Here is a 22,155-nt window from a genome sequence, read left to right on the forward strand (position 1 = left end):
AATGCCTGGCTATTATGAAACCGGAGGCAGCACTAGGTTCCTCTTTTCACCTGGGAGGCTGGGCGCGTGTTGAATGTCTTCGATGTTGTAACCCTATTACAACATGGGCTGACCCCCGCTTTGCCCTCCCAGGGCTGAGTTCGGGACGAAGGCAGGTGAGATTCCGAGGAAGCTGGGTGGGGGCTTTGCCGAGGATCAAGAGGCCACATGCACCTTTTCTTCTTCATCTAGAAGTGTGGGGAAGGGCAGGGAAAGCGGGCCCCGCTGAGGGCATGTTACAGGGCAAAGGGCAGTCTCCGAGGGCGAGGCAGCTGTCTGAGGCTTTTAAGCTCAGAAAACAGCGCATTGAAACAGGGGCGTTAATGGAACAGCCTTGGACACAGGCAAAAAGTGAGCAGGAATAGAAAGATATGCTACTCAGATTCTATTCTAGTTCACTTCTTAATCTTACAAAGAATACATGTTTTTAATTGCCCGAGGCCATTTATAAACTCACTCATCTATAAAAACAACTGATTTCCCAAAGCAGGAAATTTGTGGGCCACATTCTCTAACCTCAATATAACAAATCTAGAAGTAAATGTGCAAACATTAGCTTAAAAAAAGTTCAGCTTCATGGATATGAAAAATAATGCTTCCTTAAATACCAGTGGGGCTTTCTGAGGCAGGAAGCACCCAGCAGCGAGGGGCCGCGAAGACGCCCACGGGGGCGGGAATGGCACCCTGTGTCTGGGATGGCGCATCACCCACCCCAGGGCAGGTGCTGGCCACGTCCTCCCCGCATGACCTTTCTGTGCTTGTCCACCAGATGGGGCTGTTCATCAGCTATGACAATGCCACCAAGCAGCTGGACACCGTCTATGACATCACGCCGGAGCTGGCCCAAGCCTTCCTGGAGCGGATCGGCTCCTCCGACTTCGACATGAGGAACGCCTCTACCGTCCACAGGCAGGGCCCTCGGAGCTTTTGCCCGAGATGGGCTCTAAGCGTCAGGTTCCTCTGAGCAGCAAAGGCTCCGGGAGGGAAGGGGAGTGGCTCGTCAGCGAATAGTCTGGGGCCTCCAAGACTATTCTCCAAGGCCTGAGGGGGGACAGAGGCTTTCTGTGGTCTCCTGGGTGCCAGGCATTTATGCATCTTTGTCAAGCTCAGGGTTTAATCCGCAGCACGCTGTCCATCCCAAGGTAAATGTGCAATTCCCAGCGAGTTGGGTGGAGTACTAGAAACAGTTCCTGGGTCCCCATACTTGTAAACCCTTGTTCTCTAGACTCTCAGGCGGGTTGTTAGAACCCACATGAGATCAGCTCTAGAATTTAGGGGTTGTAATGGGATCCTCCAGGAGCCATTCCCAGCAGGAGCTGTGCCCAGGAAGATTCCGAATGTCGGGGGTATGGGCATGCAGTGGGGTATCTCCAGGGCCTTGCTGTCTCCTCCAACATCACCTATCACCTTAAAGTTTTTCAAACTCACTTGTGAGAATGTTCTTACAGAAAAGTGTTACCCCTTCTTCCTCCATCCCTAGAAATTCTCACCAGCAGCCTGGGTCCCGTGTTTCTATGGTTACACAAAGGCTAGCTAGGGGGACCTGAGCCAGGCCTCCTGGTTTGATCCTGGCTCTGCGACTTACAAGCCGAGTGATTTCGGCCGTGTTTACGACCCGCCCTGTGCCACCCTTTCTCTGCCTGTGAAAGGGGAGCCCAGGACCTGCCCACCCTTTCTCTGCCTGTGAAAGGGGAGCCCAGGACCTGCCCACCTCCCTGAGGTCCCTGTAAGGAACACACACTTATGTGCTCAAGAAATGTTATTATTCTCAGCGCGCTTATTCATATCCAGCCTTCGCTTCCCCGTCACCTTTCTCTTTAGACACAATGTCAGACCCTCCCCTGACCCAGCTACTCTCCTGTGGACACGTCTGAGCATGTCCGTGTCCTGGGAGGGCGGAGCCAGGTGGAGCATGGCCAAGCGGGCGGTCAGCCACGCCACGTCCAGGAGATAGCATGGAATGCTAAGAGCAGCCAGGACTGAACGTGTGCTCCGTCCCCGCCAGGAAGTGTGCTAACCTTCAGCATGCCTAGCCTCACGCTCAGTGTCCCCAGTCCTACACCCATCACACGTACTACGATGTGCTCACCAACACAGCAAACCTTCCCCTTCAAAGCCTCTGGGGCCGGACCGCCTGCGCAGATGGACTGCGGGCAGCAGCCTGCCGAGAGGTCAAGTAACCTGCTGAGTCCGCTGGCCTGAGCTGTGCTCCTCACCACTGGGGACGGTGCTCCCAGCTGGGCCAGGGTCACAGCCCACTGCTGCCCGACACTTCTCTGTCTCCCGGTTTCCTTTCCTTTTGAGAAAAGTCATTATCACCTGGGGTGTGGTTTGTAAGCATCCCAAGCATGAATCTGGGCCCCAGAGAACCCCTGGCGGGCAGCGGCGTGTCTCCAGTGGAAAGGGGGCCGTTTCTGTGGCTAACTCCGCACCGGGCTGCTCTCAGGCCCTTCCCCCGAGGAGGAGAGCTGACAGCTGACCCAGCTCCAAGCCGGGCTCCCCTGCTTGTCTTGCTCAGGCCCCTGCGCCCGGTGCCAGGCCCTTCTCCTCTCACACAGGCTGGGGCTGCTTGTTTGTTTCTATGGAGACCTGGAGCTGCTGGACGCCGCCCTGGCCCGAGTCCTCCTCCACCAGATGATCAAGTGCAGCCGTCTCCGGGGCTTCCAGGCTCATGTCCAGAAGGTGCAGATGGGATGCACAGCCCGGGGCCGGGCCTCAGTTTTACTGGCCAGAGAAATGGGGAGTCTTGCCCGGCCTTTGAGAGAAACACTTAAGGTTAATCAGGACCTAGATCCAGCGAGAGTAGAAGGTGTCTCAAACACAGAGCTTAACGTGGGAAGGAGCAACACAACACTAGGAAAAACTTTGTTTAGATCAAAACTCTCCGAGTGGCTACCGCAAGCTTAGAGGTGCAGGTCACTGCGGGACGGTAAGGGCAGCTTTTGAGGCCTCGGGTGGAGCTGACGGCGTGTCTAACCAGCGCCCAGGTGACGTGCTGCTGCCGCCCAAAGACCACCCGCGAGCAGCGCTGCTCTAGTGCCCTCGCTGGCAGATGTGGAAGCAGATGTGGAAGCTGAGCGCCAGGGAAGGAAGGCGGCTGCATTGGGGAACTGGAGCGGGGACAGCTATTTCTTTCACTTCACTCTGCTGTCCCCCAGTGGCCATTTCAGGAAGGCCTGGAACACTGGGCACACACATCTCAAGTGAATACATAGGTTCTTCATACAAATTCAGGTGTTAGAACATGAACCGTGCTTGCTTTTGTGCTTTTGTGCAGAGGTCATGTTACAGGTGGTAACATGGAAGCAATTGGGAAACACACTTGACTAACGCTAGACAGACATAAAGTAATTGTCCAGGTGGTCACAGAAGTGTGGAATTTTGTAAGATATCATTTTAAGTGAAAAATATAGAGAAGTACACTTCTGTTCATATTCCAATTACGTAAAAATATGTACTATCATTTATTTATAAAGTACATGTTTATAAAGGCATAGAGGTCTTAGCAGCTGATAGTTATTTGTTTTTTTAATTTTTTATTAAGTCTTTATTGTTCAGATTATTACAATTGTTCCTCTTTCCTCCCCCTCCCCCATAGTTCCTCTCCACCCGGTTCCCACCCCACCCTCTGCCCTTACTCCCTATTCCCACTGTCCTCATCCATAGGTGTACGATTTTTGTCTAGTCTCTTTCCGTACCCCCCACACCCCTTTCCCCCCAAGAATTGTCAGTCCACTCCCTTTCTATGCCCCTGATTCTATTATATTCACCAGTTTATTCTGTTCATCAGATTTTTTATTCACTTGATTTTTAGATTCACTTGTTGATAGATATGTATTTGTTGTTCATAATTTTTATCTTTACCTTTTCCTTCTTCTTCCTCTTCTTAAAGAATACCTTTCAGCATTTCATATAATACTGGTTTGGTGGTGATGAACTCCTTTAGCTTTTTCTTATCTGTGAAGCTCTTTATCTGACCTTCAATTCTGAATGATAGCTTTGCTGGGTAGAGTAATCTTGGTTGTAGGTTCTTGCTATTCATCACTTTGAATATTTCTTGCCACTCCCGTCTGGCCTGCATAGTTTCTGTTGAGAAATCAGCTGACAATCGTATGGGTGCTCCCTTGTAGGTAACTAACAGTTTTTCTCTTGCTACTTTTAATATTCTCTCTTTGTCTTTTGCTCTTGGCATTTTAATTATGATGTGTCTTGGTGTGGTCCTCTTTGGATTCCTTTTGTTTGGGGTTCTCTGTGCTTCCTGGACTTGAAAGTCTATTTCTTTCACCAGGTGGGGAAGTTTTCTGTCGTTATTTCTTCAAATAGGTTTTCAGTATCTTGCTCTCTCTCTTCTTCTGGCACCCCCATAATTCTGATGTTTGTACGCTTGAAGTTGTCCCAGAGGCTGCTTACACTATCTTCATATTTTTGGATTCTTTTTTCTTTTTGCTTTTCCGGTTGGGTGTTTTTTGCTTTTTTGTATTTAAAATCTTTGACTTGATTCTTGCGATCCTCTAGTCTGCTGTTAGATCTCTGTATATTATTTTTTATTTCAGTCAGTGTATGCTTAATTTCTAGTTGGTCCTTTTTCATATCCTCGAGGGTCTTACTAAATTTATTGGCCTTTTCTAGAAAATTCTTGAAAAACCTTATAACTGTGGTTTTGAACTCTATATCCAGTCATTTGCTTTCCTCCATTTCTTTTATTTGTGACCTGTTTCTTTGTCTCCGCATTTTGGCTGCTTCCTTGAGTTGATAGAGTGGCTTTGTGTGCTAGGTGTCCTATAGGGCCCAGTGGCTCAGCCTCCCCAGTTACCTGAAATGAACACTCTTGGTGCACCCCTTTGTGGGCTGTGTGCCTAGTCTTGTTGTAGTTAAGCCTTGATTGTTGTTGGTATCACTGGGGGGAATTGACCTCCAGGCCAATTGGCTGTGAGGATCAGCTATGTCTACGATGGGGTAACTTCTGTGCTGGAGACACCCTTATGAGACAAGACTTGCTACAGTAGGGCTTTGGTGCTCACTGAGTCTGCTGCCTGAGTGTGTCCCTTATGGATGTGAGGAGTTGTAATCTGGATGGTCCTACTCTGACCTGTGGGCACACTGGCTCTTGGATCTCCAAGGATATGCTAATTTAGCCTCTGCCTGAGGCCACCCAGCATGAGCTATGGAGAGATCTGCAGATTCCTCTTCTTTGTTTGGGCTTTGGAGGTGCCCAAATGAGGCCCAGCTGTGAAGCAATGCAAGCTGCTGTGGGGCCTTGGTCCTTCTTTTGGATGTTCTGGGTCTCTCTGACTCAGCTGCAGTTTGTTAGGTAAAGTTTAGAATTCACAGGACCAAGCCATTCATATGCAAAAGCCTCTGCGCACAGCTTGGATGGGGCGGAGTCTCAGGGCGGAGCAAACAGCAATGGCTTCCCTTCAGCCCTGCCCTAAGAGGCCCCTTGGTCTCAGTGTCCTGCGGTAATCGCTGCAAGCAGCTCTGAGAGAAAGCTGCCCTCAAGTTCCGCCCACTGCCAGACAGTCCAGTTTCTCCCCGTATGAGTCTGGGTCCCCAGGGTCTCGCCCGGACATGGAGTTCAGAGCAGTCCGGAGCTTGTGTCTCCCTCCTGATTGAGAAAGCCAGCTGCATACTCAGTTGTCAGCCCTCTTCGCATGTGTGCCTCAGTATTTCTGCCTGACGCAGCTCCTGTGATTCTCAGTGTGCTTTTCTCTTTCCTTCTAGTTGTAGAATTTCCACTCAGCCAGCCTTCCTGTGGTTCTAGATGATGTCCATTTTGTCTTTTAGTTGTAGTTTTGAAATTGTTGTGCGAGGCAGCAGTTTAGGTGTTTATCTATTCCGCCATCTTGGTTTCTCCGGCCTGCCAATAGTTATTTGTATGAGGCAGGATTTTCAGGAGACTTACTTTTTGTTACCACTGGGAATTACTTTTACATAGATTGCACATTATCATAAAACCCCTGGGTATTTCAGGAAAGGAAGACAGCCATGTATATAGCTGTAGAGTTCAAGGTCACACAGGAAACAGATACTGTGAGAGCGGGGAGGCACTGTGGGTGAAGTTGTCTGTTTCCTCCTGGCATGCTTTCAGGCTGATTTAGTAACAAATTAGTATTTAAATGAAGCGCAAGGTCAAGGCCGGAGGAGGCGGTGTTCTCATTTGGGAGACTGGCTGTCTGGGCCTGGCAGGAGTCCCTCCCTAGGCTGGATTCCTCTCCCCCTGGCGAGGCATGGTGCTGGGAGGCCTTGTGGAGCCATACACGCCACGACGCAGCCAGAGGGCACCCCTGTCCTACTTGCTATCGACTCTCACTGCAGCTTGCTCCCCTGCCAGCTCAAGGCCGACCTCGTGGACATTGCCATGGAAAACCAGACGCTCAATGAGACCCTGGGCTCTTTGTCGGACGCAATCGTGAGCTTGACCCACAGTCAGCTGGAGTCCCTGTCCCCCCAGGCTGTGCACGGTGCCATCTCTACCCTCAGCCAGGTGTCAGGCTGGGCCAAGAGCCAGGTGATCATCTTGTCCACCAAATACTTGGCCCATGACAAGGTCAGTGGGAACTCTGAACTCTTTTTTAAAAAAAAATATTTTTATTGATTTCAGAGAGGAAGGGAGAGGGAGAGAGAGAGAGAAACATCAGTGATGAGAGAGAATCATTGATTGGCTGCCTTTTGCATGCTCCCCACCGGGCATTGAACCTGCAACCCAGGCATGTGCTACAATCAAACCATAACCTTCTGGTTCATAGGTTGACTCTCAACCACTGAGCCACGCCAGCCGGGCTGAACTCTTTTTTTGTTGTTGATAATCCTCACCTGAGGACATTTTTTCCATTGCTTTTCAGAGAGTGGAAGAGAGGGAAAGAGGGGGAGAGAGAGATAAACATTTGGGTAAGGAGACACATTGATTGGTTGCCTCCCATATGTGCCCCCATTGAGGGTGGGGCGTGACTCTGCAACCCAGGTATGTGCCCTGGACTGGGAATGGAATTATTGACCCTTTCGTGTGCAGGCTGATGCTCTAACCACTGAGCCACTGGCCAGGGCTCTGACCTCTTTTCAACGCCCAGCACCCAACGGCCAGTTCTGTGCACACGGCGGATAGCCAAGGCGGACTCCTCGGTTCAAATCCTGTCTTTCCATTTGCTAGCTGGACATTTGCTACCTTGGACAATTGGCTTAACTTCCCTTTGCCTCAGTTTCCCTATTTGTAACATAAGATGGGTAACAATCACATCTATTCCATAGCGGCCACAAGGATTACGCAGTCAGTACCCAGGAAGAGGTGGGGACACCCCGTGGCCCCACGTGTGCGCTCGATGGGTGTGAGCCCTCGTTGAGCAAAGCTTGAGATTCACCCTAGGACTTCCTTGCTAGTTGTTGAGGCTGCGAACACACCGCTCATCCCGTGTCAGAGATAATGCTCTTTCATTCCAGTCTGTCCCCACAGAACCTCCTGCTTAGTGGGGTTAGGGCAGTCCCAGCTCTGTCTCCTGCATGTGGCCCTGGCAATACGGGGAGGAAGTATCTGGCTCACACTCTAGCTTCGGGGTGGGGACGGGCCTTTTTATTGGGGATTAGTCTCTGTGCTGGGCCCAGTAGGAAGGGCTCTGGAGACCTGAGCCCTGCACAGTGTGGGCCCTGCTCTTTAGCTCACAGTCAGCCCTTCCCAGGAAGCAAAGTGGCTCCAGAGGATTGCATTGGGGCCAATTCCAATATGACAACAACAGCCTTTGTTAAGCGCTTAGCCTGGGCCAGGTTCTGTTCTCAGTGAGCTAATCATTTAGTCCCCCACAACCCTTGGGGTGCATAGTGTCCTAACTGATTCTCCAGGTCATTCCTGTGAGGCACACAGCGTAGACGGGCATTGCCGTGGCCGCAGGAAAGGCACCCAGCTGGGACTGAACCCAGGGCACCTGGCTTCACAGCCTGCTCGCTCAGCTCCTGGCTGGCAGCCTCGTCATGGCACCAGGACCACTGCCAGCCCGTCCTCACCTGCCTCCAGGCCAAGGCTGGCCCATTCACCTGTCCCTTCTAGCTTTGTGGCAACTTTAGTCTGAAGGCGTGGCAGCCCTTCCCTGCTTTGACTGGGGACACCTGGGCTCACCTGGCATTTCCCTGCGAATGGGTGTCGGAGCTGAGGGAGCCTGTCTTGTTCCTCCAGCTCTGGATGAGTTTGAAAGGCTCTGCCTTCTTTGGGAGCATTAGAGACTATCCATCCTTTAGAGCACAACTGAGGGAAGCCACACAACCAGCCTTTGTAGAACCAAGGAATCCGCCTGCTTATATGGAAAACCCCGGCATCTTCACTCAGATGAGGCGGGAACAAGTATAACCTCAGAGGGGTGCCAGCTACAGACATAGTTGTCATAAAGCATCAGAATCATATCCTGAAACGTACCTTTATTATTTTTAAAATGTATTTTTATTGATTTCAGAAAGGAAGGGAGAGAGAGACATCAATGATGAGCGAGAATCATTGATCGGCTGCCTCCTGCATGCCCCCTCCTGGGATTGAGCCCACAACCCGGGCATGTGCCCAGACCAGGAATCGAACCCGGGACCCTTCAGTCCGGAGACCGACGCTTAATCCACTGAGCCAAACTGGCTGGGACTGAAGCATATCTTTATTTCAGGGGAGTTTCTGCCTGGAGGTAACTGAGCGTGGGCTTGGCCCTGCCGGCTACGTGCTGGGGGACAGGGTGAGAGCGTGGGCTGTCTCCAGCACTGAGAGAGGGGCCAGGCTGGTCCCTGAGAGCCTGGGGCCACTGGGGGCAGCGGCTGGTCCGTTCTTGCCCATTGTTGCCCGTGTGGGCCCATATTTTAAAAAGCCAGAGACTCATCTGGATTTTTGTGGGAATTCCCCACATGTTAAATGCCAGCTAGTTCAGATGAAACATACTCGTAAAGCAGCCCTTGGCAGCCAGTGGTGGCACTCGGGCCTGCTTCAGGTACTTGTGCTGTGGCCTCAGGCAGCAGAGTACCCGCCCGTACTCCCCCCTCCTCCCCCACCCCCCACACCCGCCCGCGGGGCTGGTACTGCTCCGTCCCATTGTGTTCTGACATTTACTCTCTTTCCTGAGAGAGGAAGGAAGGTCTGGGAGGCAGCACACCCGCCTCCCGGTGCGGTGCCCGCCCTGCCACCCCGCACGCAGTGGGCCTGGCCAGTGCCCTGCAGGCAAAAGGCCTTAGCAAAGCCTCGCCCCTCTTGCCGGTCCCCCCCAGGTGCTGTCCTTCCACAGCGTCAGCCAGATGGGTGTGCTGCTGGCGGGCGTTGGCGCCCAGGCCTTCTCGGGCATGGACCCCAGGGCCCTGGCGCAGGTCCTGAGAAGCGTCGGCTCCCTGCACGTGTCCGGTCTGTCGCTGGCCCAGCAGCAAGGCATCCTCAGCAAGGTAAAGGGGCAGGTCCAACGGGTCCCCAGCCGCGTGCCCACAGCCTGTGGCTTTGGGGTTTGTGAGTGGGCGGGGTTAGCCCAGCCTCCGGGGTTCCTCTGGGGAGGGGGCTCCTCTGGGGATGGGGTCTGAGCCTGGAGAAGGCTTCGTCCTACCATCTTCCCTCCCTCCGGAGAGCCCCTGGCCCTGTTGTACTTCTTCCTAGACCCCACTGCTCTCTCTAGCCCATCAAACCTGGAGGACTCTTCTTAAACTAGGTTTCTTGATATAATAACATTTAAAAGTTGATTTTCCCATCTCAAAGTGAATCTGAAGTTCCCGGAGTGCTTCCGAAAGCCCTTCCGGGTTCAAAGTCATGCCAGCTCCTCCTCCTCGCTCGGCAGGGGCCTTGGGGGGCACCCTCTTCTCTCAGACTTGCCTTTTCCAATCGCAGAATCTCTTAGAAACCAAACATGAGAGATCTGCCCCAGACGTCAACCCCTTGCAGGCAGCAGGAGCACTGATGGTTAAAATAAAGAGCGAAGGTTTTGAAATAAGACAGACTTGAATCTCACTATCAACCAATTACTCACTAAGCCTCAGTTTTCTTAGCTATAGAATGGGGGTAGTGATGGTTCCCTGCAAACCGGATGGATTTTGTGCTGGGGAAGCACTTGGCTCAGTGCCTGGCCTTCGCCGAAAGCTGGCGCCTCCCACACGGCTGTCAGTAAGTGTCTCTCACTTTGCAGGTGACCGGAGCCGGAGATGGCGCCTCAGGTGTGGTGGAAGTCCAAGGGGCTTTCTTTAAGGAAGTGTCCCTCTTTGATTTAAGGAGGGAACTCGGACTCAACTCCACTGTCCTAAAGGAGAAGGAGCTTCGGAGGAGTCAGGTATGACTGCTGAGGTTGGACACCGGTTCCGGTGTGTATGAGGGGTTCCCCACCTCAGCGAACCCCACCAGCAAGGCCTTCCCAACACTGGCTGGGGAGGTCCTACGATGCCCTGGATTCCACACTAGCTACCCGAACGGAACCCCGGCAAGGGCTCAGCCCCACAGACTGTTCCTGCCGCTGCCAGGCGCTGTCCAGGTGGCACCGGTGCTGCCGCCTGCCTGCCTGTAGGCTGGGGCTACGGTGACCCCTCCGTGGGTTTGGTTAATTTGCTGGAGCGGCTCCCAGAACTCAGAGCAGCGCTTTATTCACTGGGTCACTGGTTTTTAGGAAAGGATATGACGGGAACAGCCCGTGGGAGAGGCGGGAGCAGACCGTGAGGAAGGGGCGGAGCTTCCCTGAGTCCAGGAGCACCCCCCCCCTTCACCAGCCCTGAAGCTCTCAGAACCCTGTCCTTTGTGTTTGTGGAGGCGTCATCGCACAGGCATGATTGATTAGCTCACTGGCCAGCGGCCATTGAGCTTCTAGCTCCCTCCCTCCCTGGAGGTCAGGGGTCGGCCTGAAAGTCCCACCTTCTGATGACATAGTGGCTTCACCCGCTTCTGCTTCCTGGGTGTCCTGTGTCCAGGAACTACCAGGTGGGCCTGGGCAACGCAGAGGCAGCGAGCAGCAGCCCTGCTCCCTGCAGCGGGCTCTCCCTCCATCCTGCGCGGGGACGGCCTGGTGTGGGAGCGCGGCCCCCCCACCCCTCACATCCCAGCTCTGCCACTTAGCAACTGTGTGGTCCTGGACAAGTCACAGCCTAGGAAGCCTCTGTCTTCCCATCTGTAAAATGGGTCGTGTGTGCCTTCCCCACAGGGCTTCACGGTGCTGGGCCCAGCATGTGCTTGTCGCAGTGAATGCTCCCCGCCCTCCCCCGCAAGCTGGCATTGTTCTCTCCCCTCAGGCCTTGTTCCTGTATGAGCTGCTGTCCCAGACCAGCAGGCCCGACGAGCTCCTGAGGTAGGGGAGCGCAGCTTGCCAGCTCTTTGGAGCCTAATTTCCCCGCAGGGAGAGCTGGACAGTCCCTTCTGTAGCCCATGCCACAGAAGGGACTATGCCTTCTCGTTCTCCTCCTTCCCGTCTTACCCAACCGCTCTTCCTAGCCCCTGTCTTGTTTTCCAGTGCCGGGCAGCTGGTCAAGGGCGTGGCGTGCTCCCACATCGACACCATGAGCACCGACTCCTTCCTGGCCCTCTTCCAGTATTTTGAGAACAACCTCTCTCTGCTTTCACCGTATCAGGTACCTTTCTGCTTCTGCTTCTCTCTTCTACCCCAGGAGCCAACCCTGCATTGACTGGCTCTGAAGATATTGATGCCGGCAATATTCTGTTGCAAATGATGATGTGGGGACAAATACTGAGCCAGGCTTTCTCCAGTTTCTTTCCTTTTTTAAAAAAGTATGTTTTTATTGATTTCAGAGGGGAAAGGAGAGACAGAAACATCAATGATGAGAGAGAATCATTGATCGGCTGCCTCCTGCATGTCCCCTCCTGGGAATGGAGCTCACAACCTGGGCATGTGCCGGTCAAGGAATCAAAAGTGACCTCCTGGTTCATAGGTCAATGCTCAACCATGAGCCACGCTGGCTGGGTTCCAGTTTCTTTCTTAGATGCTCCGAATACCCCTGCCTTCAAAGCCAGAGTTTTCATAGGTTGGTTATTTCACACTCTGCTCCCAGCCTTAAGGCACACCTGGGAGGCGCAGCGTCGCATGCTCACAATCACGTCCCCGAGACCGAAGGCCGCTCCGTCAGCCACATGCTCACCTGGCCAGGGTGGCCAGGACAGATGCCACTCTAAGGGTCTTTTCTTTTCACTTAAGCCTTCCTTCTCCAAATGGCCACGGACACTCTCCCACGCTCTGGGGAGACGGCAGTGCCCGCGTTGATGCGCTGAGTGCTCAGAGTTGAGAGAAGGTCTCCTGTGACTCCTGTGATATGCTCTTCTCACAAACAAACACAAGGGCACAGGGACACTTCGGTGCTGGGCATATCTTTGGCCTTGACTGAGCTCATGGCTTCGCAGGTATTCGCATACGTCCAAACTCATCGAATTGTACACTTCAAACACAGTGTAGTTCTTTGCATACAATTATAGTTCAATAAAACTGTCAAAAATACAGGTGCTGGCTTTCTCTTAGAGCAGGTCTGGGGGACCCCTGTGGGCTACCTCCTCACCGCTCCCTGGTGGGAATGTCTCCCAGAAGCATGTGAGTGTCTGCCAGGCAGAGGTGGGGGGCGAGGGGAGGCCAGCCGCTTGGAGGAGGCCTGATGTCAGAGCAGGCCTCTCAAACAACTCCTCTCCCGGACTCTCCTGTTCTTCAACCTTCAAATACCACTTCATCAGAAAAGTTGCCTTTTTTCTTTATATTTTTTTTGCTAAAAACACGTAATTATCATATAAGAAATAGAAAGAAAGTAAAAATTTCCCTAGAACAGTGGTCCCCAGCAGTTCTGCTGTCACACTTGAGGGAGGTGCTCCTGGCGTCGAGTTTGTGGGGGCCAGGCCCTCAGCTTCACACCCCGAATGCAGGCAGCAGTGTCCAGTACATGGGAACCGCCCCCCAACCCCCGTGCCAGTGCCCAGCATGTGCCCCCCCGCCCCATCCCTGGGGCCAGCAGGGCTGTGGCTAGACTGCTCCACAGACAACTGCAGGGAATGCTGATTCCTGACTCTGAGGGTAGGGGCGTGTATAAAACACATTTACACATAACTTAAAAAGCACAAGTGAGCTCATACGGTGTACACTGTTCTCTTTAACTTTATATACAACACATTGTATATGTATAAAATAGGGCATGGACATCATTGCATTTTAATATATGCAAATCTACCTGAGGAAACAGGTAATTGTGTAGTATTCCGCTGTATGGCTATCCCATAATTTACCTAACCAGGCAGCCCCCACTGAGGGCCATGAATCTTCCTTTTTTGCCGTTATAAACAAAACCGTGGGGAGCATTCTTAGACTTAAAGTTTTGTGTTCATCTTTAAGCTATTGCCTCAGTTTCCTCACGCACAAACCGGCACAATGGTGATCCCTACACCCTAGGGTGTTCCGTAAACAAGACACATCTGTAAAGGGCTTAGAGCAGTGCTTGGACCAGACAGCACTATCTTGCTTGCTCTTCTTATCATTTCACTAAATCCTACAACTTTTTCAACCTTTCAGGTTAATTGTTTGGCGTGGAAAGCCTGGGAGGTTTCCAAGTCCTTCATGCAGCCCTTCCTCTTGGCTGCGCTCCCGTGAGTGAACGTGGGCCCCCCTTTCTGGCTCAGCAATAAGATTGAGGGGACCCACCCAAACCAAAGCGCTCCTCTCCCTGTGGGTTTTGTGAGGAGCCAGAGGCGGAGTGGAGCGTGCCCTGGACAGTGACGCCCTTGAGACGCAGGGTATAAATTCTGGGCCCCACACATATTTCAGACCCTTGCTTTTTCTTGTTATTTAAAAACTGAAGCCAAAGCAGCCCAGGCCCAGGAAGCAGATCCGGCCTGGGCGGGCCTCACCCTGTGCCCACGCTCCAGGAGGCAGGGCTGGGTGAGCTGTGGGGCTTTGCCTGGTATGTGTGGGCACTCAGGCCTGGGGGCAGTCCTACTTTCAAAATATGGTCTGGACACGGTTTCTGTTTTTCTCCTGTTGCTGTTATTGTCTTCATTCATTCAAAAATATTTATTGAATGCTTACTATGTACTAGCTCTTAGAAATAACTAAATTTTCCCCATAAAGAGCTTACAAGCTCATAGGGGAAAAACAGGTAAGCATGAAACCAATTATAATATCAAGTTGATATTTAGTTGAAAGTGATAGAATCTTAACTCAAATTGGCTTAGGCAATAAAAGGCAATTTTGTATTTAGGTAGCTGAAATGTCCAGGAATGGATTTCAGGCATGGCTAGATCCAGGGGCTAAAATTACGTCATCTGTCTCTTAGCCCAGCTTTCCTCTGTAGGCTTCTCTGTCAGATAGAGTCTTTCTCTGTGGTGGCCCCTGGCAGATCCAAGGTTACATCTTCCTAGTTTTCATGTTTGAGGAAAAGAAAGACTTTCTCTTCCCATTCTTCTCAATAAGACTTGGGTTGGACTCTCATGGGCCTACATTGGGCCAATTTGCTCTTCTTGACCCAATCACTGGGTTTGGAAGGATGGATAACTTGACTGGAGCTGAGAGTGAATGGGCACCACCCCAAAGCACAAGGTCTTAGAGTGAAGGGGTGATTCTTCGAGAAAGCCAGGTGGGAATGGGTAATGGACACTGGAGCAGAGGAGGGAATACTAGTCTTTTCTTCAGACAGGAAGTCAGAGCTTGAAGAATGAGGTGGGTTAATGAGTTTAAGAGGGACACTCCGGGCAGGGGCACCAGGGGTTCTGCCCAGCAGGGATACGTGCAGGGAAGAGCCCTGGGGAACATGGAGTGTGATCTGCAGAGTCGGTGTCAGAGAGAAGGCCAGAGAGGTAGGGATGGTCAGACCAGGGAGGGCTATGTGGGGCCCTGAGGGTTCACTGTGTTCTGGGAACGCCCTCAGATTTACGTTTCAGAAAGGCCATCGCCGCTGCCCCGTGGCAGAAAGCAGGGCCTCAGCGTGAGGAGGGGCGTGGAAGCTTGTTTCTGTGACGTGGGCCTGGGCTGCCTGTCTTCTTCCACTGGCCCATGCCTCAGCTCAACCTGCATTGCAGTCCACCAGCTTTGCCCACCTGCACTCTCCATTCCAGAGCCATTCACTTTCCTCTTCACGTGTGTCAGTCGCTGAAATTACCTGCCTTATCCGCTGGTGGCAGGGCCTCCCCCTTACAATGAAGCATCCTGCGAGCAGGGGCCTCCGCTCATGTCCTGTTCATGGTGTCGCTGGCCGCCAGCACAGTGCCTGACACACAGCAGATGCTCTGCAAGTATCTGCCGAATGAGTGAGTGAATGAATGAAGAAATAAATGGAACCGGGACTGGAGAGGCAAGAGAGATTTGAGTAATATTAAGGCGAGCTCAGTGACATTGGGATAAAGGGAAAAAGGAGTCTGGGATGGCATAGAGGAAGAATGTCAAATTTAGTTTTGAAAAAGTCACGTGGCGATGAGTTAGGGCACCTGGGTCTAGAACAGTCTTTCTTAACCTTTATTTCATTATTGCCTCCCTAAGGAGAACATTTTAATTTCTCCCCAATGAGAGAAATGGTGAAGGATAATTTTGTTGAGTAGGGCTGAGCTTGGTGGGTCACAGATCATTGTAATAACATTAGCTTCCCTCCCTCCCCTCCTGCCCTGAACATTCTCCGCCCTGGGGGTGATATTGCGCCTGCTGAGGACACACAGTCAAGAGCTGAGGGGGCAGTTCTGGCTGAGATGATGGAATTGGGAGTCATTTCTCTTGCTCTCTTCACTCTCTCCTCATGTTTCTTTCTCACTTTCTATTTTCTTCTTTCCTCTTTGTCCCTTCCTTTTTCTACTTTATCTTTTCATTTTCTCCTCATCTCTCCTCTCTGGTCCATCAGTCAACATATGTTTATGGAGATACTATTCTGAGATCAATGCTGCTAGAGCATAGAAGAGGAGCATGAGGGGGAGTTTGGTTTCTGCCAGTAGGAGAGGAGCATGATAGGAAGTTTAGATCCCATCCCTAGAAGAGAAGCATGGTGGGAAGTTTGAGCCTCATCCCTAGTAGAGGAACATGATGGGATGTTTGGTTCCCATCCCTAGTAGAGGAGCATGATGCGAAGTTTTTTTCCCATCCATAGGAGAGGAGCATGGTGGGAAGTTTGGTTCCCATCCATAGGAGAGGAACAGGATGGGGAGTTTGGTTCCCATCCCTAGAAGAGGGGCATGATGGGAAGTTTGGTTCCCATCCCTAGAAGAGGGGCACGATGGGAAGTTTAGTTCCTACCTGTAGGAGAGGAGCATGATGGGAAATTTTTTTCTTCCCTAGAAGAGGGGCACTATGGGGGGTTTGGTTCCCATCCCTAGGAGAGAAGCCAGATGGGGGGTTTGTTTCCCATTCCTAGGAGAGGAGCCAGATGGGGAGTTTGGTTCCCATCCCTAGAAGAGGAGCATGATGGGAAGTTTGGTTCCCATCCCTAGCAGAGGAGCATGTGGGGAGTTTGGTTCCCATCCCTAGAAGAGGAGCATGTGGGGAGTTTGGTTCCCATCCCTAGAAGAGGAGCATGATGGGAAGTTTGGTTCCCATCCATAGGAGAGAGGCACAATGGGGAGTTTGGTTTCCATCTCTAGGGGAGGAGCACGATGGGGAGTTTGGTTCCCATCCCTAGAAGAGGGGCATGATGGGAAGTTTGGTTTCCATCCATAGGAGAGGAGCATGATGGGGAGTTTGGTTCCCATCCCTAGAAGAGGAGAATGATGGGAAGTTTGGTTCCCATCCCTAGCAGAGGAGCATGTGGGGAGTTTGGTTCCCATCCCTAGAAGAGGAGCATGATGGGAAGTTTGGTTCCCATCCCTAGAAGAGGAGCATGATGGGAAGTTTGGTTCCCATCCATAGGAGAGAAGCACGATGGGTGTGAGGCTTGCAAACTGCCCAAAGGAGCCACATCACTGGGAGAACACACATTAAAGAACCTCCTGTGATAAGCTCTTGGGCATGCAGACCCTGGTTCCCAGGGCAATCCAGAGCAGCCACTGTCTTCCTGCCCTTGGTCCCCACCTCTCTCCAGGGCTCGCTACCTGGCATCTGTGCCAGCCTCCCGATGTGTGCCCCTTCTGATCAGCCTGGGGAAGATTCGGTTGGACTCCTTGGTGTTAGATCCCCACAAAAGGACTCTGGTCCTCAGAAAAGTGCAGCAGTGCCTGGTAAGGAGCCTTTCTGGGTGACACTTTCACTGATGTCTCTCCCCACCCCGCTCCGGGGCCCCCGGGGAGCCCTGGAAATCTGGCTGGGACCTCAGCCCGATGTGGGTCTGAAGCTGGCTCTGAAGCCACTGGGTGGGGCGGTCTTGTCCCTGGTGCTGGAGACTGCTGTTCTGGGGCCCAAAGGAGGGCAGACCGCTCTGGGGCCAGGAAGAGCCCAGCACAGTGTCTGGGCTCTAGACACACCTCTGCTGGTGGCCGTCGGGCTGTGGGAGAGGCACCTTCCCTCCCTGAGCCCCAGTCCCTGTCTGCACGTGGGCTGAGCACTTCCTGCACAGAGTTGTCGAGGGCCTGGGATAGGCGAGGTGCTGTTCAGTACCAAAGCCCAGCGGGACCTGGCCTTGCCGCCAGCTGGCGGTTCCTTCATCTTTAAATGGGGTGTTATTAGCAGTTACAGTTACTCTGGAGATGAATGTGGACCAAGACCTGCAAACACTCAGCATGGGCCCGCATTGCGAGCACTCGGTAAACGCTAGCTCTGCCTGTCATGTTGAGAAAGAGCTCTGATGACTTTCAAGGGCCACACACACTTAGTGCTGCTTTTCTTGTTCATGTGCTGTTGTCACAATGGTTCCAGCTCGGGGGTCTCCTCAGCGCAATGGCAATGTAGCCAGCCCTCATTCACCCCAATCACCATGTGCCAGGCCTCTGTCCACACTGGCTCCCGTGGGGTCTCCCCAGAGGTCACTCAGGTCTTCCTGGGGCAAGGTCAGGCCCGGGCTATAGGTACTGTTCCATGGCAGGGCGGGTCTTTTTGAGGTTTGGGGAAGGGTCACCATGTTGGGCCCCGCTGGGTCCTGCCATGGCGCCATGTGTCGGTTTCAGAACAACTCCATTGCCGATGAATACACTGTGGACATCGTGGGGAACCTGCTTTGCCACTTGCCGGCGGCCATCATCCAGCACAGAGTGTCCCCCAGGGCCTGGGCCACTGCCCTGCACGGCCTCAGAGCCTGCCCAGACCTGAGCCCCGAGCAGGGGGCTGCGGTGAGGCTGCGGCTGCTGGAGCAGCACGGGTGAGCGGGTCGGGCGCAGCTCTAGGTGGGCCTGGCTGGCAAAGGGGCACAAGCCCTGGCCCTCCTGCCCTCAGACAGAGTCTCTTGCCTAGGATGAGGCTAGATGCTTGCATTTATTCTGCAAATTGGCCTTCTTCTTTTGGCCTCAGACTCCCTATAAAGTGAGAACCATGGTAGCTGCTTTTAGGCCTCACAAGGCTGCCCCCACACATCTTGGCATACGGAAAGGGAAAGCGTTGTTGTTATGACATAACAATAATGACAATGGTGATGATATAAATAATTGAAGTATTGTCACTCTCAGTGAGGGAGAGTTCCCTGGGAAAACGAACTGTTTTTTCCCATGTAGAATTTTCTGAAGTTTGTTCAGATAGTTGAGTAGGGCCTAGCCATCAGTCAATGGTTAGATAACAAATGTTTTTGAAGAAATGGCTGTATCCCAGGCACTGTACTATTATAAAGAGTTAAGAATATGGAGTTGGGAGCAAAACTCCTTGGGTTAAAATTTTGTTTCTATCATCTACTGCCTGTGTGACCTGGGAAAAGTTACCAAATTTCTTTGCACTTTATTTTCACATCTGTAGAATGGGGACAGTGATAGTCCCCATAGGATTGGTGTGATGATGAACTGAGTTAATGCATACAAAGTGTGACAACAGTGCCCAGCCCACAGTACTGAGTATGTGGCAACTGTGCTCCTCTTAGAACCACAGATGCAGCAGTTCGTGAGATGGGTGTGGTTCCTATCCTCATGGAGCTAAGGTCTAGTGGGATTACATATATATATTAGAGTATTAGAGGCTCGGTGCACGAATTTGTGCACATTGAAAGGAAATTAATTAGAAGAAATATTTTAAAGGCCCTACAGGGACAATGGGAGGTTGGCTCCATGGCGTGTCCGGCCCGTCTCACCCAGTCCTGATTGCTAGACCCCAGCAGCAAGCTCACCTACTGGTCAGAGCGTCTGCCCCCTGGTGGTCAGTGCGCATCATAGCGACTGGTTGAACAGTTGAATGAATGGTCAGATACTTAGCAGTTTAGGCATATATATATACAGTATATATATACACACACACACATTGTTAATCCTCACCAAGGATATTTTTCCATTGATTTTTGGACAGAATGGGAGATGGAGAGATTGAGAGAGTGAAACATTGATGTGAGAGAAACACATCGATTGGTTGCCTCCACACTCACTTCTGACCAGGACTGAGGATTGAGCCTGCAACCCAAGTACATGCCCTTGACTGGAATCAAACCCGGGACTCTTCAGTCCATGGGCCGATGCTCTATCCACTGAGCCAAACTGGCTAGGGCTGGGATAATATTTTCAATCAAAGAGATAAGGGGGTGCTTTTTGGCCAGAGTTGGCTTGCCTAGGCCTAAGAAAGGGATTATCACTACTAACTGGGCAACCCCCCTTCAGAAATGCCACTGAATGTGGTGTGAGGCACTTCACTGCCAGGGGTCCTCAAACTACTGCCCGCGGGCCACATGCACCCGCCGAGGACATTTATCCGGCCCGCCGGGTGCCGCTGCCTGTCCTGCTTAGCAGCCGACTCGTCCCGGGCCCGCAGTGCGCATAGGAATTTGTACATAGTTGTTTTTTTTTTAAACTATAGTCCGGCCCTCCAATGGTCTGAGGGACAGTAAAATGGCCCCTGTTTAAAAAGTTTGAGGACCCCTGCGTGTAGACATTTGTGGTCTCTGTAAGAACAACAGTAGATTCTGTGTTAGTGCTGTCAGTATCCTGTCAGTATTCAAGAGGACATTTTGTCTAGTTATAAGGGAAGACTCTTATGGCAATTTAAAGAAACACATAGATTATTACTGTTCTATTGAAGAAGGGGAGGAAGGAAATGACTGAAATTTAACAATTCAATTCAAGCTACAAATGGGTTGCTGAGTTCAGAAATGGAATGTAATGGAAAACTGCAGGGATGGATTTTAGGCATGGTTGGATCCAGGAGCTCAAATGGTATCCTCAGGAATTTTTCTCCTACCACTCAGCTCTGTGTTCTTGGGTGTGGTCTTATTATCACCACTGGTGATAGGAATGGCCTCCAATATCCTTTTTACTACTCTGGATACCAGAAGAAAGAGAGAGAGAGCTTCTTTAGTAGTTCCATCAAAATTCCTAGGGATGAGTCTGATTGGTCAGCCTGTATCACATGCACATCGGCTTGGCCAGGCAAGTGGGACCATGTGATTGACAGTCTCTCCACACATGAAGATAGTCTGTTTCTGAAAGAAAGGATGCTGGGGACAAGGACAACAGCATGGCTTCCAATTTATTGCTTATTCTCTCTTCTTAGACCGCCTCAGAACTGGACAGCTGAGACAACGAAGGACTTGGGACCCTTTCTAGTACTTTTCTCAGGAGATGAATTAAGCTCTGTTGCCACAAAGGTACCTGTGTGTCCTCTTGTGAGAAGGCTGGAGGAGTCTGGAGGGGAGACAGTGTGGTCTGGTACACTCCACTGGGTGTGCTGCCAGTTTGTTTTCTGGAACTTCCTCCCTGCCCCGAAGGGCTCAGATGTTGGCAGCCCCACCCCAGGAGGCCAAGGTGCAGGACGAGGGAGAGAGGCCACGGCGGCCTGAGCTGCCACCCTTCCAACGTGCCTATCGCTCTGCTCTTTCTACACGCATGCTTGTTCCAGGTCTTACATGCACCAGTGCCATGTGCATACACACATGCCAGCCTGTGTAAAGGGCGTATACTTACATTATTGAACATTTGTTGAATTATTATGGAGGTTGAGTATTGTTTTATTTTTATTTATTTATTTTTGTCATTTCATTGACAACTGACTACATTTTAATAAGAGCAAATTTTTACATCAGAACTTCTACTTTCCTATTCAATTTAAAACTATTATGTTCTTATAAATGAACCATCATATTTTTCTAATTAACAATGAATATAAAAATAAAGACAACTCACTTTGTCAACTCTTCACAAAACAACGCTAGCTTACTACAGATCTGTCTTTTTTTAAATTTAATAAATCTTTATTGTTCAGATTATTACAGTTGTTCCTCTTTTTCCCCCCATAGCTCCCCTCCACCCAGTTCCCATCCCATCCTCTGCCCTTACCCCCCATTCCCACTGTCCTCATCCATAGGTGTACGATTTTTGTCCAGTCTCTTCCCGCACCCCCCACACCCCTTTCGCCCTGAGAATTGTCAGTCCACTCCCTTTCTATGCCTCTGATTCTATTATATTCACCAGTTTATTCTGTTCATCAGATTTTTTATTCACTTGATTTTTAGATTCACTTGTTGATAGATATGTATTTGTTGTTCATAATTTTTATCTTTACCTTTTCCTTCTTCTTCCTCTTCTTAAAGAATACCTTTCAGCATTTCATATAATACTGGTTTGGTGGTGATGAACTCCTTTAGCTTTTTCTAATCTGTGAAGCTCTTTATCTGACCTTCAATTCTGAATGATAGCTTTGCTGGGTAGAGTAATCTTGGTTGTAGGTTCTTGCTATTCATCACTTTGAATATTTCTTGCCACTCCCGTCTGGCCTGCATAGTTTCTGTTGAGAAATCAGCTGACAGTCGTATGGGTGCTCCCTTGTAGGTAACTAACAGTTTTTCTCTTGCTGCTTTTAATATTCTCTCTTTGTCTTTTGCTCTTGGCATTTTAATTATGATGTGTCTTGGTGTGGTCCTCTTTGGATTCCTTTTGTTTGGGGTTCTCTGCACTTCCTGGACTTGTAAGTCTATTTCTTTCACCAGGTGGGGAAAGTTTTCTGTCATTATTTCTTCAAATAGGTTTTCAGTATCTTGCTCTCTCTCTTCTTTTGGCACCCCATAATTCTGATGTTTGTACGCTTGAAGTTGTCCCAGAGGCTCCTTACACTATCTTCATATTTTTGGATTCTTTTTCTTTTTGCTTTTCCGGTTGGGTGTTTTTTGCTTTTTTGTATTTAAAATCTTTGA

At 51.0% G+C, this 22,155-nt stretch overlaps 1 protein-coding gene across 1 annotated transcript in view; it reads left to right on the forward strand.

The window, feature by feature from the left end:
- OTOA (otoancorin) overlaps positions 1-22,155 on the forward strand; it is a gene marked incomplete at its 5' end in the record, with an annotated part of 58,896 nt that overhangs the window by 16,483 nt on the left and 20,258 nt on the right. The window contains 11 exons of the mRNA XM_080678664.1: positions 809-948; positions 2,598-2,721; positions 6,371-6,586; positions 9,262-9,429; positions 10,158-10,298; positions 11,245-11,300; positions 11,463-11,580; positions 13,512-13,585; positions 16,993-17,128; positions 18,011-18,201; positions 20,520-20,613. Coding sequence (XP_080534790.1) covers positions 809-948; positions 2,598-2,721; positions 6,371-6,586; positions 9,262-9,429; positions 10,158-10,298; positions 11,245-11,300; positions 11,463-11,580; positions 13,512-13,585; positions 16,993-17,128; positions 18,011-18,201; positions 20,520-20,613 — 1,458 coding nt within the window. The remainder of the gene's footprint in view (positions 1-808; positions 949-2,597; positions 2,722-6,370; positions 6,587-9,261; positions 9,430-10,157; positions 10,299-11,244; positions 11,301-11,462; positions 11,581-13,511; positions 13,586-16,992; positions 17,129-18,010; positions 18,202-20,519; positions 20,614-22,155) is intronic.

Source organism: Plecotus auritus (assembly GCF_963455305.1).
Source record: "Plecotus auritus genome assembly, chromosome: 7".
NCBI lineage: Eukaryota > Metazoa > Chordata > Mammalia > Chiroptera > Vespertilionidae > Plecotus > Plecotus auritus.